An 18203-nucleotide genomic window follows, 5' to 3' on the forward strand; every position below is an offset into this window, starting at 1 on the left:
AGCAACAAGCCCAGTATTGCAATATATCGCATCAAAATGACATACGCTCAACAACCCCAAGGCGACGAAGAGGAAGCGGCGCGCGCCTCACGCTGCCGATTTAGCGCAATCGCACCTCTAACCCGACTACGAGCCCTCCTCCCAGGCCCTCTCGCCGGACCCACGAACCCAAATTACAAGGTCGATACCTCTCCAATTCCTAGTATACCCATTGAGCGCCGCCGAGCATCCAGCATCGCCGCCTCCCTCGACCAAGATGAGGGTCTTGCCGAGAAGATTGTCGAGCACGGCGTCGGCGTGCCAGATACAATCGCAAAGGAGGAAACGGTTCTCTACCTAGCCTACGGCTCAAATCTAGCATCCAAGACCTTCCGCGGTGTCCGTGGTATCAAGCCCCTCTCGCAGATGGGTGTCTTCGTCCCGGAACTACGACTCACCTTCGATCTACCGGGTCTACCATATGCAGAACCATGCTTCGCAGGCACGCAATACCGTGACCCATCTGCTCCTCCAACTCGCGACATCTCCTGGGATGATGACGAGACAGATGTCTCGGATAGTGAATCCTTATCCGAGAAAGATACACTCATGGGTCGGACACGGGAAGTCGAGGCTCAGGGCAAGGGATATCATAAACGGCGGTGGTACAAACCTCTTGTGGGAGTTGTGTACGAGGTCACACTGGTTGATTATGCGAAGATCATTGCTACGGAGGGAGGTGGGCGTGGATACCGCGACGGCGTTATCGACTGCTACCCTTTCCCTGACAACTACAACCCCGCAGACCCAGTCCCCGAACGGCCGAGTACAACTCCATTCAAGGCACGGACACTTCTCTCGCCTGCTGCCGATGATATGCGCTTGAAAATGCAGTCGTTGAAGAGCGGGAACCCGTCACTTCTATCCCATGCTCCTAAGTTGTCGTGGTGGTATACGGTGTGTCTGCATTTCCGACCTGATCCTGATTATGCGCAGCCTTCGGCGCGGTATCTTGGGTTGATTAAGACTGGGGCTGAGGAGCATGATCTGCCGCAGGCGTGGCGGGAGTATCTTGCTCAGATTCGGACGTATCGGATTACGACTAGGCGGCAGAAGTTTGGGAAGGGGATCTTCCTTGCGCTGTGGTTGCCGTGGGTTCTTTTGACTTTGGCTTTGTCGAAGATCTTTGCGGGCTCTGACGGGCGGAGTCCGCAGTGGCTCGTTGCCCTGTCTAATGCCATTTTTTCCGGGATGTGGAATAGCTATGATTGTTTCTTTGCTAGAATCTTTGGGGACGGGGAGCGGTCCCTGGATGATATCCCTGCTTGGTGAGATCAATTGGGCTGTCCAATTGAGTGCCGAGGTAGATACTTGCATATGAAGTTCTTGTAGATCAATCTGAAAGAATTACTATACTATATCAAATTGATATGATAGCCTAAATCTCAATTATTCATCCATCATAATCACAAAGGAAATTAAATTCAGATGACTCCTCGAGCACACAGTTTTCGAAAGGAAATGAAAAAAAGAATATATCTAGGATACAGATACAGGTGTTCGGGGAGCGTTCTAACAAAACAGACAGCAACCAATAGATAGACACAAATATGAAGAAAATGAAAGGCCTCTCCGAGACTCCCGTACCAAGGGGGTTGTGGTATGGTAATTCCCCAAGTCGTACACGGCCTCGTCAACCTCTCACATTTTCCCACTCAAAAAGGGTCCGAAATTTAGCGGCGGGGGCCGATGGGAGGGCTGTACACGACCTTTCTGGTCTTGAGAGGGGCCCACTTGTAGCGCTTGACCCAGACGCTGATGGCGAACAGACCGGTCAGGAGAGCGACGGCCTTGACACCCATCTTCTTGCGGTCGTCCATCTCGGGCTCGGCGGACCAGTTGAGGAACTCGACAACGTCCTTGGCCATCTGGGAGGTGGTGGCGGGGGTGCCATCCTCGTACTCAACGACACCGTCGAAGAGGACACGGCCCATAGCAATACCTGTTGAACACTTAGTCAGAAATGCCAAAAACGAACGCATTGATTCATCACATACCGGTACCGGGGAAGTAGGGGTTGAAGTTCATGCCCTCGGCGACGGAGGCACCGGCGGGAGCCTCGTCGGGGTAACCGGTGAGCAGGGAGAAGATGTAGTTGCAGCCACCGTGACGGCCCTTGGTGATCAAGCTGAGGTCGGGGGGGGAGAGCACCACCATTGGCGGCACGGGCGGCCTCCTCGTTGGGGTAGGGGGCGGGGATGTAGTCAGACAGCTTTCCGGGGCGCTTCTCGATCTCACCCTGGTCGTTGGGCTCCGTGTCGTACTCGTTGTCTTCGGCCATGGCCTTCATCTCGTCGACGGTGTGCATGGTACCGACCATAGAGCGCCAGGGAACACGGGTGAGGGAGTGGCAAGAGGCGCAAACTTCACGGTAGACCTGGAAACCACGGCGGAGACTTTGGTCGGTGTTAGTAGGGTGATGCAATGAGAGCAAAAATGTGACATAGGGAGAGGTCACTCACGCAGCGTGGTCGAAAGTCTTGTTAAAACGCTCGTGCACCCAAGGGTACTGAGTGGCGTGGAGACTAGAACGAAACACTTGTTAGCTTCAATTGTTGTTGCCGGCCTGATCGCACAATTCTCGGCTCGGTGCGCCGGAACCACAGATACGGCGATCCTCCTGATGAATGGAATCACTCACCCCTCCTCAGCGGGTGTCGAGGCGAAGGCCTCCTGGCCATAGAGATGGAAGTACCATGCGGCGGAACCGGCAGCCGCGGCAGTTGCGAGGGAAGCAGTGACTGTGAGGGAGAAGGGGGAGGCGGCCTCGCCGGCGGCGGTGGAAGCGGCACGCTGTCGAGTATTAGCAACGGAAGGCATCGAGGGGCCATTTCAAGGTCGAAGAAGGGATTGTCCTCTTCCAGCAAGGTCAATGGGTTGGTGAGGTCGTACCGTGGTCTTCCCGAGGGACTGGCGTGCGGTAGTCCGGTTGGACACGCGCAGAATCGAACGTCCCAGCATGACGAAAGTTGACCCTCCAAGCAATTGAGAATGGATGGGAATAGGTGCTGTATCGCCAAAGCGAGAGAGGGGTGGGTGGGGAGGGAGGGGGGGATGAACAGGAGAGAGGTGCTCTTTGGAGGTTGAGGTCGAAGTCGAAGAAACTTGAACTTGATGATTACCCGGTCATTCTGATTGGTCCACGCGGGCGCTAGAAAACCGACTCTCGGAACATCGAAATTGACACTTTTCATACTTCGATTTAATTGAAGAATTTGGTCTATTTACATTCTACTCTAGTTGATTATATTCTCTGTGAAATTGCACTTTTCTTTCTGTGTCAGTTGGTGCTTCGGGTGCTACCGGGAGGCCGTGAGAGGAAGCTAAACCCACAATTTCTAGAGAGACAAGATGCTAGAGGATCTGCTAGAGGCTCTGCTATGTATTCTCTGTCTGCTATATACTGGGCTTATATATCCATTGGTTCTTTGTTCTCCGAACAGTCGTGATGTCCCGGGATCTTCCTTGGGCGCACGCAATCCGATTCTATGATGGCGATGGAACTATATATCTTCTTTTTGATGCTCTACAAGCTTTGGTATAGCATTTCATTATCTGTGTTCTATGATAAGCTAGCCATATAAAAGAATGGAGACTTGACCACGCTATAATTTAGTCTCATTTGGTGTATGTACCCGTTCTGGTCAATATATATATCCTGAAGCTTAATAGCATACATTTCCCCCTCCCCTTTCTTCTAATTCCCAATCTTTGGTGTCGCACTCAAGTATATTATGATGGAATTTTTTCTAAATCCACTTACCAAACTATACAATCTGCTCCATCCAACAGCTGAATGCATGCATCCAATGAATAGGCGGTGTATGTTCTGCCCGGAGAGGCGGCGGCGTTGGACCCTGACTGCGGAGACAATGCAGCCGTGGATTGTTTCTAGTTGAAGATTCGATTTATTAAAAACCGAGATGTCTAGCTGAATCCTGGACACCGAATTCGCACCAACAGTTCTGTGTTTATTCGACGAGACCGATTGTCTCAAAACAAACCCGCGGGATAGCTGGCCCGAAGCTTAGGCCCCAACTTCTGGGCCACACCACAACCACGCTCAGTTCCCGATGAAGAGACCAAGAACACAAGATGCCCCCAGGTGGAAAGAAAGGGCCAACTGCGGCAGGCCCGCCGCGCAGAGATGTGCTGGCCTCGCTACGCATGGCCTCAATGGAAGACATCTCCCGAGCTGCTCTTCCGGCAGGTGCGTGAGATGGAGACATGAAATTGGTGATACGAATGCTGACCACAAAGAGAACAGAAATTGTGTCTTCTATACTTGACCATGTCGGTCCCGTCGATTTGATCCGCGCAGCACGATCCTGCAAGCTTATGCACGAGATGGCGTACGATGACACCCGCTGGGTACACAAGCTCAAACGAATCGGATGTTGGGACGAAGTCGATGCTAGGAAACATGCCGAGCATGTGTTTGGAACCGTTGCCAACAAGCAAGTCGTCGAACAGCAAGAAGAGGGTGGGGACAGCGCAACGATACCTGCGATTATCATCGAAGACGACACCAACAATATGAACTGCCTGTCTGATGGATTTGATAAAATCGAGTTGGTAAACACGACATCGCAGACTGATATGTTAGAAGGCTTGATGGATGATCCCACCTTGACAGTTCTGAAGCAGGCCAGGTCAATCCGGGGCGAGGCTCGTCAGGAATATGGCAAGATCCATGCTGCTTTGTCGCCTTTCTACGAAAATATTGTACGGTCAGGGCCATCGTCTGACAATCTGGTTTTCACGAAATATAAAGATCCTCAGGCTCAAGCGCAGATCCTAGCGCAATTACTAGCATTTTCCAAGTGTGACATGACAGAAGGATGGGACGAGAGGCTGGAAAGTTTGCAGGGTACAATGTCCATGTTTGAGACTGCCGCTTTGAATGAGTTCCGCCAAGGATATGAAACAGACGACATTGATGGGAGCATGCGAAAATATGCGCACATCTTGTGGACACTCAATGGAGGACAATCTGCCGTGGACCTCTTCATCCATCATAACCACTTGATGACACGAAAGGCCGAGCTTGGAAGCGTCGCTGACTGCATCGACGCATTGTCTGGCCAGATCAAAATTGAGCACACGCAAGCTTTCTTCACACGCCTCAGTGTTGCTTTCAACGAGCAAATATCCATAATGAACCGCGTCTTTCCCCCATCGTTGGATCTGACATCAGCGTTCATGGAAAAAGTCGGACAGGATGTGCTTTATCCTTTCCTCACAGCCATCTTCGACGAGTTGCACCGTGTCAGTATTGAGTCCTATCTGACTGCGATATCAATGACATTTGTTCAGTGCATGAACCTTTCCGAAGCTCTCCTTCCTACGAGAAGCTCCGAAACCAAGTTTGACGAATATCTTGATAATGTAGTGATCAAGATTTACGAGCCACATATTGATCTGTATCTGGCAGAAGAGCTGGATTATTTCAAGAAAAATTGCGAGGCTACAGTCTCTGAATGGGACCGGCAGCTCTCCGAACAAGCAGCATCAACTGAGTCCTTCTTGATGTCGAACATTAACCGACAGGCCGACAAACGGGATTTCCTCACTTCTTTCAAGAAAGTGATTATGATGCCCGTAAATATTCTGCCCAGTTTCTCGAGTGCAAAAACAGCCGAAGAGCCGAAAACCGACGCAGAAAAAAGTGACAGCCCTGTAGCATCTAAGGGTTCAAATCGATTCTCGACAATATCATCACCCGCCCCGGTGGCTGTCGAGGAAGTCCCTACTACAGAACTGGCAGCCAAAGCGGCTATCATGAAGTCAAAGATGGAGGGTATCCGCTCATTGTTCAGCATTGAGATTGCCCTTGGCCTGGTCCATTCGGCCAAATCAAGCCTAGAAAGAGCCGCTCAATTTGTGCGACTTGGCGGAGAGTACGGAATAGCTGCCAAGCGACAATGCGAGGCAATCTTTGTGAATTTACTCCGGATTTTGGGACACCGACACGTCATCGTCGGTTTCGACAAAGCTGTCAGCCATCTCTCCAACTACCGACCTCGGGAACAAGGGGAAAGAGACCAATCCGGAGTCGAACCTCTCGTGACCTTCTTGGAGCTGGTCAACGTTGGTGACCTCATCTTGCAGATGATGGATGTATTCTACGAGCAGGAGTTGATCGGCACCAGACTCACCGATCGAAACGACTTCCTAGACCCAGCCGTAAAGGAGAAAAAGAAGTTCGAACAGATGCTCGATGAACGGGTCGCGGCTGGCCTGAACAAGGGTATTGACGTCCTCATGGAGGAGGTGGACTACATCCTGGCAACAAGGCAACTAGCCACCGATTTCAATCCCGGTGTTTCAGCCGACCCACACCGACAGACCATGGATGTCGGCGTGAGTGAAGTCGCGTCAGCAGTAGTAGACGTGGTATCATCGCATACTCAGATGCTCGTGGGAAGCACCGACAAAAGCACACTAGACGTGTTTAACCAAGAAGTCGGACTGCGCCTCTTCACAGCTCTGTGTAAACACCTCAAGCGACAGCGCATCAGTGTGGAAGGCTCACTGAAGCTGATCAGGTATGTGCCCCCTCGGTGATCTACGTCAATCACCAAGCTAACTAGGTTTAGCGACATGAACCATTACTTCAAGTATATCCAGACTTTGAGAAACAACGAGCTCCTGCTTTATTTCACGGCGTTCCGTGAACTTGTACAGATTTACTTGGTTGATCCAGGCCACGCCAAAGAACTGGCTACTCTCATCGCCGATGCTGAGCGGTTTCATGGAATCTGGCGCGTGGAGGAGGTTTATGAATTCGCGGAGCGCCGGGCCGATTGGTACCAGGTCAAGAGGGATGTGGAACGAGCCATGTATGGCATTGGGTGCAATGTGATGTAGATGGATTCATAGATACCCAGGGGATTGATTGCATAGCGTATAGCATGTTGGCGTGGCTTACATGAATATATTTACCTCGATGGTGATGCTTCAAGTGTACCATTTGCATTTGAACTATATAATAAGATTAAAAGTTGACCAATTAAATATTCAGTCAAGGAGCCAACGAAGTTAAGGTGGCTGTTTTTGGACAATATGCAGCCCTAAGTAACATCTGACGTCAACCACAGCGGCTGCTGGAACATCGCGCTGCACCTGAAACGACATCCAGACTTTGCGATCCAGTCAATCTCTCAGGTTGCATTCTCAGCTCAGGAATAGAAATGTCTTCAAAAGCCCCTCAAGATTTATTTCCCGATCTCAGATTGCTGTTGCAGGCCGATCCGTGAAGATGTACCTGACGAAAGTCTAGATATCCACGGTTCTGATTTGTACCGAACAATTCATCATTGAAGTCCCAATAGAGCCCCGACAATTGGGAAAGATCCTACAATAAGAAAAGACCTTGATTGTCTCTCGTTCACGTCGCTTCGTCTCAGCTTAAGACACGACCTACCCCAGACTCAGAGTCAGACTCAGATCCAAATTACAGATCTGCAGCTTTCTTCTCTATCATCTATCCAAAACTATGCGATAGCAGTCCTCAACTTCAAATATACCATATCAAATTCTCAAGGACCAGACCGACCATCCTATCACAGCAATGCTCCAACCAAAACCCTTCGCTTCCACCAGATGGCTGGCCATTTCCCTCTTATTCACCCTTCTCTCAATACAAAGCACAAAAGCCGAAGAAGAAACGGTCTGGGTAACAGTACTGGCAACGGAAACAGCACACACAACCCCAACAGCACCAACACCCGCATCATATACCTCCTTCAGCAAATTCAAGGATGCGGTGCTAGAAATGTCAAATGAATATCGTGCCTCTCACGACGCAGAACCACTCAAGTGGAATGATACTCTAGCTGAGTATTCAAAGAATTGGGCAGATGCTTGTGTATGGAAGCATTCGGTGCGTATCCTATCTCTCCTCCAATTACATAAAATAAGTACAACAACTTACCTTACATCACAGGACGGTCCGTATGGCGAGAATCTAGCCTACGGCTATGGAAATGCCTCGGCAGCCGTCATCGCCTGGGGCGACGAAGGCGCCATGTACAACTTCGGTAAACCAACCGGGTTTACAGAGGAGACAGGACATTTCACACAGCTTGTTTGGAAGGCAACGACGCAGGTTGGGTGTGCGGCTGTGAACTGTGGGTATACGCATGACAATGACAAGCGGGTCGTTGATGTTGATGTTGATGTCGACGGTAATGTCAGCAATGGAATTGGAAACGAGACTGGAGAGTCGGATGAGCATGGCTTGGCTAGCATGAATGTTATTGCTCGTGGGGATGAAAAGGGAAGCCCGCGCGCTCAGGGGTGGTATGTTGTTTGCGAGTATACGCCTGCTGGAAATGTGGTTGGGGAGCATGATTCTTATTTCAAGAAAAATGTTGTGCCTCAGGTGAGAGATATGGCGTCGGGAACCTCTACTTCTACATCGTCTTCTTCCACGACGACTAGCGCCGGGGAGACGTCTCCATCGGAGAATGCGGCGACTTCTACTACTGGGGGTCAGAGCCAACCGAGTGGTGGAGCGATTAGGTTTGGGCTTGACTCGAAGCTGGGGATGATGCTTGTTGCTTTGGGAACGGTGGGGATTGGCATGGGGCTTTATACATGAAAATGTATATGATGTAGCTGAAGGAATACAATGAACTTGCTAGGAACTGGTTTCGTAGCCATCTCTCATGCTTATCCACATTGCACATTTCATCGGGAGGCGCACCGCTCGATCTATTGAATTTTGGAATGTCCCGATCCTCACTGGGCTTGCCCAGGGAACCTAAAAGAAACACAAGGGGACAGAAGGCTGGGTTCAGGCACAGCGAAACGCCAGCAGCGAAACAGGGGGAAAAGAGGAACAAAAGGAAACACATTATTTGCGAGAATTGAAAAGACGGATTCATTAAGCAATGACCTCCTCGGTCTCTTCGATAATCTCTTCCACCATCTCCTCGACCACGGTCTCGCCCTGGTCTTCGACAACTGCGGGAGCGTCGACAGCGGCCTTGGGTGAGTCGGCATCCTCGGGGAATCCGAAGGCTTCCTTCTCCTCGGACATGAGCTCCTTCTCGCGACGGAGCCAGGCGACCCACTCGTTGAGCACGCGTTTGCGGGTCTCGACAACGGCGGTGTTGGCGATGTCGACTGCGTACTTGTCCTCCTCGTCGAACTCCTTTGAGTACTCGCGGAGGTTCTTGCGCACTTGCTTTTGCTCCTCCTTGCTGAGGAGTGTGGCGGGGCGCGGGCGCCAGCTGAACTGCTTGAACTTCTCGGTGGGGTTCTCTGAGAGGGTGGTACCGGAGAAGGTGTGCATGTTCCAACCGTTCTCCATCTATTATGTAGTTAGCATCAGTTTTCAGGTAATGTGAGTAGATAGGTCTTACGGAGTGAGTCCAGACACTGGCGCTGGAGACGACGTAACGACCAGTGGAGTCCCAGTCAATGTCGGTGACACCGTAGTGCTCGACGGTCTTCATGAGCTGAAGGTTGGCGGCGAGGTCCTTCTCGGCCTCAACCTTCTCACCCTCGAAGTCCATGTCCCAGAAGTCAAGATCGAAGTTGGTCTGGGAGTGGACGGTAGCGACGATAACGAAACGACCCTTGGGGGACCAGTAGATACCGTTGCTGGTCTTCTTCTCGATAGTCCGCACCAGCTTGAAGTTACCACCGGGGTGGCCCTTCTTCTCGGGGGCGAAGAATGAGACGGATGTCTTGGGGAGGACGGCAGCACCAGCTGCGGCCTCGCCGTTGGTGATAGCGACGAAACGGGATCCATTAGGCTCCCAGGCGAAGTTAATAACGGTATCCTTCAGACTATCGACAACCTCCACGGGAACACCCTTCTCGCGAACACGGAAAATCTCCAGGTTAGTAGCCATGGATTTCTTCGACTTGGAGTGACGGTCGACCTTGACACAGACGTAGGCACCCTGGGATTGCCAGTGCAACTTGACGTCGGAGACGTTGAACAGGTTACGAGTACGGACAACCTCCTTGGAAGGAACGCTCATCATACCGACACGAGCGGGGTTGCTGCCGATTTCAGGAGTCCAGAAGCACAGCAATTGTTCGTACTGCTTGATACCCTCGCGGCTGACAGTCGCAGGAGACCACTCAAAGTCCATAACACCCTCGATCTTCACAGATGTGCGGCCGAGGAGGTTCATGTTGGGGAGTTCGTAGATGGAGATGGACTGGCCCTGGAGCATACGAGCGACGTACTTCTCGTCGGCGGACCACTTGAAAGCGGGCCACTGGACCTTCTTCTTGGGGGCAACATCGCCCTCGATGGCGGCGGGGGCGGCCAAGTCGTGCGAGACAAACGAACGGAGAGGCTTGCCAGTTTCAATATCCCAGACAATGATGTTCTTGCCGTCCTCTTCGTAGGTCAGTAGGGGGTGGCCTTCTTCAACCTGGATGGGGCGTGCGGACCACGTCGTCAAGTAGCCCTCAAGTGGGGAGAACTCGATCAACTGAACGTAAGGGTGAGGGAACTGCTTTTGCTTGGAGAAGGAGGCACCGCCCCAAAGTTGAACGCCCTGGGGGTGGACGGAGGCAAGGAAGGTACCCTTGGGGGACCATTGGACGAAAAGTTGGGTCCAGTTAAGGCGGTCGACGACGTTCTCTGGCGGGTTGGACTTGTTGTTCCAGAAGACACCAACCTTGTCGTTGCGGTAAAGGGCGAACTGATCACGGGCGTTGGCATCTCCCATCCACGAGCGCAGGTGCTCCTTCTCCTTGAAAGGCTCCATCTCGGGGGCCTGGTACTCCTCATCGATGCGACCTTCGCGACCATAGCGCTCAATGTCCATCAATTTGTTCACGGCCAGAGTGTGCTTCTTATCGAGGGGAACGCCGTGGAGTTGCTTGACGGCAGCGACGGCCTGCTCGGGGGTCTCGTATTCGACGAAAGCGAAACTAATTCCTCCAAAGATTAACCAAATATCCTCCTAACCGCAGATTATATCCAATACGCACCCTTCGGTCATCTTCTTGTCGTTGACGGGCATGAAAACGGCATCTTCGGAGGTGTTGCCGACGGAGTTGAGTTTTCTCAAAAGGAACTTGACGAGCTTCTGTCGGCTGTCCTCGGGGACGACTGGGAGGCCATCGATACAGATAAATGTGTCCAAACCCTCCTCGACCTTCACTTCATATTGCGCTTTGAGATCTAGACGACAAATTAGAGAGGGGCACACAAACACAATGAAATCTTGCACTCACCGGAGAAATCAATCTCCTCCTCTTCTTCCTCGTGGAGGTCCTGCTCGGACAGTGTATCAAAACTGGGCGCCATGCTGGGTGTACCGAAGGCGTCTATAGTCGGAACAGAGAAAGATCGGTGAAATCCGTCCTGATGGATTTTCGGGCAGCACAAATCTGGCGGGCGGCCAATTCTTTGTGCGAGCCGGGCTCCATGCCTGACTCAGCTATGAGTCAGCACGTGCTTAGTCACTTCCCCGGGATCACCTGGGCATCATGATAACGTTAGTCCTCTACTTGATGCTGTTTGCGCTTCTTTATATATTGCTACTGTCTTTGTTTGACCGTCCCTTTGTGTATTACCGCTAAAAGATATCATTTCCTGCTGTCTATTTTGGCTTTCATTTGTGTTGGTACGATTCAATGCCCCGCTGGTCCTAAGCGCCAGTGCGACTCTTGAGTATAGCCCACCTGACAACTGCGATCTGCGACAGCTCTCCCTCGACCTCCATATTGTCCTACGCATCTATTGAAGCTCTCAATTGCACGCCACGACTCTTCCAGTTTACATTTGTGTCTGTCACATCTTCTTTGTGATCTACTACAAGATGTCGTGTAAGCTAACGGCCTCGGCGTTGCCTCGGTGCCAACTGCCAATTCTTCCAAGACCTTCGGAACTGACCCGTCAATATGCGCAATAGTATCATCGGAAATGCGCGACAAATACACCGAAATCATCGATACGATCTTGGCCGAGAGTGATCTCAACACCATCTCCGAAAAGCGGATACGCAAAGGTCTCCAGGAAGCCGTCGGCTATGATCTCACGCCGCAGAAGGTCGGTCAATCACCGCGATATCTTGCGCCAGGGTGTCTTTGTGCTGTTGGCGATTTGTGGCAAAGCACTGTTGCTAACAAATGCAAAGACAGAGATCAAGCAACTCATTATGGAGCGGTTTGACCGATTCGCCGAGCAGAATGGTGTCGGGTCGCCCGAGGAAACCACTACAAGCAATGGCCATCGCGATGGCGATTCAGCCTCTGCTGCAGTGCCATCCCCACCTCCTTCGTCGTCCCCCGTGAAGCGTCAAGCTTCCAGCGACGTCACCTCCGAGCCCGCCAGCGCATCGCCGCCAGCTAAGAAACACAAGTCCGACGATGTTGATGCGGATGCGATGTTCGCAGCAAGACTCCAAGCCGAGGAGAACTCGCGTGCGCGTCCAACCCGAGGAGGAAACACTCGACGGGCGGCTGTTCCTAAGAAGAAGACCAAGAGGGCCAAGACATCAACCAGGGTCAGGGCAGAGGATGATTCAGATATTGGATCAGGGTCAGAGGGCAAGGAAAAGAAGGAAGTTAACCGTAATACTGGATTCCACGTATGTTTCGGTCTCACATATGTCACAACCAGCAGAACTGACACGTTCATAGAAACCATTGAACCTTTCCGAACCTCTCTCCGCGCTTCTGGGAGAAATTACAGTGAGCTTAGTCTATCTTGCGGTCATTCTTGTCTTACTAACATCAACTCAGCTCTCGCGGCCACAAACCGTCAAAAGGGTCTGGCAGTACATTCGTGAGAATGAGCTCCAAGACCCCAGTGATCGTCGTCAAATTCGATGCGATGATGCCATGCGTGCTGTCTTCAAGCAGGACCGAGTTCATATGTTTACCATGACCAAAATTTTGAATCAGAATCTGTACAATCCCGACGAATAGTCACTTGTGAGAGATGACTTTGAACATGGAAGAACAGGCTCCAACCCAAGTCCTGTCATATAACGATTCTCCTTCGGTTTATAATTCCTTTCCCAATGCATGTGGATGCTGGCGCGAATCTTTTCAGCAATACTTTGGCAATTATCAGTCTGCATTCATTTTATTTGACTTGCTTGTGCTCTCCAGCGGGCGTTAGTGTAGCTTTTCCCAGATGAATTATTTGTCTCAAAGGTCCTCACCCTCGGTCCTTGATTCCTAATCCCGTAGCATTGCATTCTTTTGATTTAGCCTGTACGAAACCCCAGTTGGATATAGAATCAAGCTCTATAAATTTCGGAAATGCGCAGCAAGCAGGCAAAGAGGCACTGTTGGCCAGTACAGTATGTGTTTGGAGAAAGTATAACACTGAGATGAGCATCCCCATGTTTACCCATGTAGATTTCTGTTTCTTTCCACTAAGTCAGAGCGATGCGACTCAGTTCATGTTGACTCGCAGATGTGAGCGCATGATGCCTCATCCAATGCGGCATGCGGGATCAGTCAGCGACATCACTTTTTTCCTACTTACCCCCACCACGATTCACAACCCCGAGCTCTCCAGATACAGCGCAATTGTCTTCAATCCGAAGCTTCAGTCGTGACTTTTACCCCGGTTTCCGTCTCCGCAATGGCCGACAACCAGCCCCCTCCCCCAGAGTCGTCTAGTCAAGGCCGCGGTGGTCGTCGCCGTGGCCGCGGAGGGGCAGCTTCCTCCGGTCGAGATTCACAACGGAATGGCGATGGTTCAGGGAGAACATCTAAGCCTCGCACTCGTGGGAGTGGACGTGGCGCCGCTGAAAGTGGACGTGACCGACAGACACACAGCGCCGACCAGGCCCATAATCATGACACGCAGTCCATTTCGAAAGCCACGATAAAGGCAAAGAAACCAGTCGCCGCAGCCACCGACGATGCAGATGATGGAGAAGTTTGCTTCATTTGCGCCTCTCCCGTCGAACATACCTCCGTCTCGCCTTGCAACCATCGGACCTGTCACATCTGTGCGCTTCGATTACGGGCACTGTACAAGAACAAGGCTTGCGCTCACTGTCGGGTATGATCACCCCGAAAAGCGAGCTTCCTGTGCGACTTGTGTCGCAGCGAGCTCTTGAACGTTTAGCTTGTATACTGATGCGCATTACAGACCGAATCGAATTTCGTAGTCTTCACAGATGATCCGGTACGACGATTTGAGGATTTCCAGAAGAAGGACTTTGCTCGAACAGACGAAAACCTTGGTATCCAATATGAGAACGACGAGATTTTTGAGGACACCGTGCTCTTGCTGCGGTATAACTGTCCCGATGAGGACTGCGATGTGGCTTGTCTGGGCTGGCCAGATCTTCACCGTCACGTAAAGAACAAGCATGGCAAGGCGATGTGGTAAGCAGACCTCACAGGACGATGCGATATTGAATTGACAACTGATCATGTGGACCAGTGATCTTTGCACCCGGAACAAGAAGGTGTTTACTCACGAGCATGAATTGTTCACCCCAGCCGAGTTGCGCAAGCACGAGAAATCCGGCGATGACAAGCCAGGTGCGATAGACCAGAGTGGATTCAAGGGACATCCCGAGTGTGGTTTCTGTCGGCAGCGATTCTATGGCGATGACGAGCTCTACACCCATTGTCGTGACAAGCACGAACGTTGCCACATTTGTGACCGACGCTCTTCCCACCGCCAGCAACAATACTATGTCGACTACAACGCGCTTGAGCACCATTTCCAAAAAGATCATTTCATCTGCTTAGACCAAGAGTGCCTGGAAAAGAAGTTTGTCGTATTTGAATCTCAGATGGACTTGAAGGGTCACCAACTCGAGGCACATCCCAACGGACTTTCCAAGGACATTCGAAGAGACGCCAGAATGGTTGATTTGGCTGAGTTTGATAACATGCGCACTCCATACCAGCAGGGCCGTCAACGCCGTGGTGCCGGTCGAGGCCGTGACCCCAATGCTGAGCCATTGCCTGCGTCCAGCGCTCAGCCAATGACCCGCGCTGAAATCGCATACCAACGCCAGATGGCCATCCAAAGCTCACAATCCGTGTCGACTCGAAACTTTGGTGGCCAGCTCACCCGGGAAGACACTCAGCCTGTGCGCGCACCTGAGCGATCCGCTGCTGCGACTCCCGTGCAAGCTCCTCCCGCCTCACGCTCTACTCCTCTCCCTACTGCCCAACTCGAAAGTCTCAATATCTCTGCTACACCAGCGCCTGCCGGCTCACTGGATGAAACACGTCGCCTGCGCCACGGCGCCGTCATTGAGCGTGCCTCCAACCTACTCCGCAATGATGCCACCAAGATGGCCGAGTTCCGACAGAGAGTATCAAACTATCGTGCTTCTTCCATCTCAGCGACGGAGCTGATTGACGCCTTCTTCTCACTGTTCGACACATCTAGCACCGAGCTGGGCAAACTTGTCAAGGAACTAGCCGACATCTACGAGGACGAGTCGAAGCGTTCCGGTCTGCTTCGAGCATGGAACGACTGGCGTGCCATTAATGAGGACTACCCCGCTCTTCCCGGCCCTGGTGGTCTTCTGCCTGGCATGTCACCAGCCACCGTCAACACTGGCGGCAAGCGTGTCCTGCGCCTGAAGTCATCAACCGCCCAATCCTCCCGCTCCGCCGTGGGCCGCAGCGGCGCCCTCCCCAACCGCACCCTCCAACCCCTTCCCCCCTCTTTCCGCCGCAGCTGGTTCCTCTTCTCGCCGCTCCCAGGCATCATCGGCTACTCCCTGGGCTGCAGCCGCACCCGCGCCTTCATTCTCCCGTCCCGCCATGCCAAGCCCGGTCAGCCGTCCATCCTCCACGACACCCTCGTCCAGCCGTGCTCCTGTCTCTGCTCCTGCTCCCCGTGGGGATGCTTTCCCATCCCTCCCACCAGCAGCCAAGCCAAACGTCCTCATGGCCGGCAAGACCCGTGGCACAGTCCGCTGGAACGACAACCGTGGTCCCGCTCCCAATGCATGGGGCTCGGGCAACAGCTCTGGCACCGCCTCCCCCGCTGAACCCAACCTCGATCAGGAGTCAAGTTCTGGTAAGAAGGGCAAGAAGAACAAGGGAAAGCAGACCCTGTTCCACTTTGGTTAATTTGCATCCATTGCGCCGAAGAGACATATCTTGCTTTGTTCTGATATGTCTTGGGTGATGATGGTATGATTGAGAGCGCAACATTTTAGCGTACCATTCTCATGTCAAAAGATTTGCTGGGTGGTTTTTTTCTTGTTGAGCCTAGCGACTGCAGATAAAATCTTTGTACAGAAGTAATTTTTCTTCTTTCAATGTTTTTGGTAAACTGGACATTTGGTAAAGGGGCAGGGTTTCAATATTTCCGAACCACTTTGGCTTAGACGGTTGTATGTGCCCACGGAGTCCGTGACATGTTATTCTTGAGTTGGGCATCCCTAGCTAGGAAATAATGCCTGAAATGTTTCCGCCCTCTTGAACCTCTGGGTATACCCCTCCTTATCCATAGTATATTGACCACGAGCGCCGTGCGCTAGCTCAACCAGCGAGCCGACCGCATCGCAGATGCCGCGCCCAGTGATAGGCGAGAACTTAACAAAGACATAGCCCCGCTGGGTTGCAAACGCCTCGGCTTCCGCGTGCGACACAGACGCTTCACCCATAGCGGCGATTATTGTCGCAAGAAAGGGGAGGACCCCGTCTTTGCAGCGGTTGCGTATCTTCTCGTAGGCGGCGACTACTTCGTCCCACGATGCCCTCGATAAAGTGTTGTACGTGAAGACGAGGCAGATATGCTGTATAAGGCAGGAGTAAGCTACGCTAGACACCGGGGCGCGAGGCGGGATAAAGCGGACATTGTAGACGTAATTGTCGCAAAGGTAATCTGTCTCGAAGTCTCCTGTAGGATCAAACTCGCCGTATTGCTTCTCTCTCTGGAGTAGCTAACAAACCGCCCGGGGTGAGCTCGGCCGGGAGTACTCGGGAGTATGTTGCGCAAGGTACTGCTGGCCGTGACTTGTGCGGAAATAGCCTTGGTGGTGTTTTCCCTTTAACGACGGACTTGAGGAACGTGGGGGCTTTAGTATCAAGGTCGACTGTAACGCGGATGATGCGCAAATCCTAGACCTCTGCGACGGCGAGGAAGAAAGTATCGAAAGATTTGTAGAACGGAGCTAGCCGAGCCACCAAGTTCCTCTGGAATCCCCAATCTTAGTACGGAAACATTCGCTTAGAACATGTCTTGTATGTTCGGTGTTCATAAGAGCACCAAATGAGCTGGACTTGCGTCGCAATTCCGTCCACCCACCCATGAAGAAAGTAGCCCACGGGCGTGGATGTGGTATCCTTTCCCAATCTGCGAAACAAGTTCTTCGACAAGAAGTTCAAACATTGGAAGGATGCGTTCCCGCCCTGTGTACGCTTGGGGAACACCCGGTAGATGTTCCTTCAGCACACAAAACTGTACTACGTCCCCAGCAGTCTTTTTAGACGCCAACAATCAACTTGCTTCAGACGCAGTGAGCGTAGGGGATAGTTACTTTCACGCAAGCCTATCTCCCATCCGTCCCGCGACTCCATCAACTTCGGATCATGGCCACCCTCCTACTTCTGGACCGCATCTCGAAGAGGTGTGACCTACTGATTACTGGGCCGCCGCAAGGTCACCAGATCGCCTACCAAGGGATGCTACAGTCCATCACCTATGACTTCGCCAAGATACGTGAGGTGGTCGACACTGCCGAACGGAAAAGATCGGGGACCTTGAGCAAGAATCTTGTTTTCAGCGAGTGTGCCGTGGTAGCCATGGTGGCTTGGCTCGAACTAAATGTACAATTCCCACAGTTGTATCTCAAGTTGATCACGGCCACTATCTCCCACCGAGATGAGCATACCCGCAGCTTCAAGTATTACGCCACTGTTGAGACATATCACGTCCAGACTATCGAGAGCCGTAGCCCAGGTATCTTAGTGGGTACCCAAGAGGTTCTTGGCATCGGTCGGACCTGTATGAGAAAAAGGTATGCGTTTATCATGGAGTCCGCCCTCCTCAGATCAACGGAGGAACCGTCAGCTAGTCGGATCCACCGTGTGGATCAGATGTTTTACCACTAGTGTGGCGTCTCCATATTGAAACAAGTGAAGCAGAGAAGCGAAGTCTTGAGCGACACGCACAAGGCGAGGGACTAGAGGGGTAGTAGTAAGACAAAGGAGTAGAACAGGGATACAGAAAAAGTGATATT

The 18203-nt window shown here is 52.0% G+C and overlaps 9 protein-coding genes across 9 annotated transcripts; 6 read left to right on the forward strand and 3 right to left on the reverse strand.

Annotated features, from left to right (window-relative positions):
* Positions 1 to 36: 36 nt before the first annotated feature.
* Positions 37 to 1311, forward strand: N7508_004941 (uncharacterized protein; the record flags this gene model as incomplete). The annotated part of the gene is made up of 1 exon (XM_058463007.1): positions 37 to 1311. The coding sequence occupies one exon, from the start codon at positions 37 to 39 to the stop codon at positions 1309 to 1311; it is 1275 nt and encodes a 424-aa protein (XP_058319485.1).
* Positions 1312 to 1712: 401 nt separating this feature from the next.
* On the reverse strand, positions 1713 to 3000 carry N7508_004942 (ubiquinol--cytochrome-c reductase catalytic subunit CYT1; the record flags this gene model as incomplete). The annotated part of the gene is made up of 6 exons (XM_058463008.1): positions 1713 to 1981; positions 2037 to 2167; positions 2250 to 2435; positions 2502 to 2564; positions 2681 to 2832; positions 2932 to 3000. 6 exons carry the CDS (start codon positions 2998 to 3000, stop codon positions 1713 to 1715), a joined length of 870 nt encoding a protein of 289 aa, XP_058319486.1.
* A 1134-nt stretch (positions 3001 to 4134) lies between these two features.
* N7508_004943 (uncharacterized protein) lies at positions 4135 to 6909 on the forward strand (the record flags this gene model as incomplete). The annotated part of the gene is made up of 3 exons (XM_058463009.1): positions 4135 to 4249; positions 4307 to 6587; positions 6639 to 6909. The coding sequence occupies 3 exons, from the start codon at positions 4135 to 4137 to the stop codon at positions 6907 to 6909; spliced, it is 2667 nt and encodes an 888-aa protein (XP_058319487.1).
* Positions 6910 to 7612: 703 nt separating this feature from the next.
* On the forward strand, positions 7613 to 8644 carry N7508_004944 (putative extracellular SCP domain protein Pry1; the record flags this gene model as incomplete). The annotated part of the gene is made up of 2 exons (XM_058463010.1): positions 7613 to 7924; positions 7988 to 8644. 2 exons carry the CDS (start codon positions 7613 to 7615, stop codon positions 8642 to 8644), a joined length of 969 nt encoding a protein of 322 aa, XP_058319488.1.
* Positions 8645 to 8929: 285 nt separating this feature from the next.
* EifCb (translation initiation factor eIF3 core subunit b) lies at positions 8930 to 11323 on the reverse strand (the record flags this gene model as incomplete). Its single annotated transcript, XM_058463011.1, has 4 exons — positions 8930 to 9358; positions 9411 to 10944; positions 11005 to 11197; positions 11251 to 11323. The coding sequence occupies 4 exons, from the start codon at positions 11321 to 11323 to the stop codon at positions 8930 to 8932; spliced, it is 2229 nt and encodes a 742-aa protein (XP_058319489.1).
* Positions 11324 to 11837: 514 nt separating this feature from the next.
* Positions 11838 to 12948, forward strand: N7508_004946 (SWIB/MDM2 domain protein; the record flags this gene model as incomplete). Its single annotated transcript, XM_058463012.1, has 5 exons — positions 11838 to 11844; positions 11931 to 12067; positions 12156 to 12608; positions 12661 to 12711; positions 12763 to 12948. 5 exons carry the CDS (start codon positions 11838 to 11840, stop codon positions 12946 to 12948), a joined length of 834 nt encoding a protein of 277 aa, XP_058319490.1.
* Positions 12949 to 13615: 667 nt separating this feature from the next.
* On the forward strand, positions 13616 to 16086 carry N7508_004947 (E3 ubiquitin-protein ligase HEL2; the record flags this gene model as incomplete). The annotated part of the gene is made up of 4 exons (XM_058463013.1): positions 13616 to 14041; positions 14132 to 14370; positions 14429 to 15793; positions 15822 to 16086. 4 exons carry the CDS (start codon positions 13616 to 13618, stop codon positions 16084 to 16086), a joined length of 2295 nt encoding a protein of 764 aa, XP_058319491.1.
* A 314-nt stretch (positions 16087 to 16400) lies between these two features.
* N7508_004948 (uncharacterized protein) lies at positions 16401 to 17353 on the reverse strand (the record flags this gene model as incomplete). The annotated part of the gene is made up of 3 exons (XM_058463014.1): positions 16401 to 16861; positions 16914 to 17057; positions 17290 to 17353. 3 exons carry the CDS (start codon positions 17351 to 17353, stop codon positions 16401 to 16403), a joined length of 669 nt encoding a protein of 222 aa, XP_058319492.1.
* Positions 17354 to 17553: 200 nt separating this feature from the next.
* On the forward strand, positions 17554 to 18075 carry N7508_004949 (SNF2 family N-terminal domain protein; the record flags this gene model as incomplete). Its single annotated transcript, XM_058463015.1, has 1 exon — positions 17554 to 18075. The coding sequence occupies one exon, from the start codon at positions 17554 to 17556 to the stop codon at positions 18073 to 18075; it is 522 nt and encodes a 173-aa protein (XP_058319493.1).
* Positions 18076 to 18203: the final 128 nt, after the last annotated feature.

The sequence above is a fragment of the Penicillium antarcticum genome, assembly GCF_028974205.1.
Source record: "Penicillium antarcticum strain IBT 31339 chromosome Unknown utg000005l_segment0_segment0, whole genome shotgun sequence".
Lineage (NCBI taxonomy): Eukaryota > Fungi > Ascomycota > Eurotiomycetes > Eurotiales > Aspergillaceae > Penicillium > Penicillium antarcticum.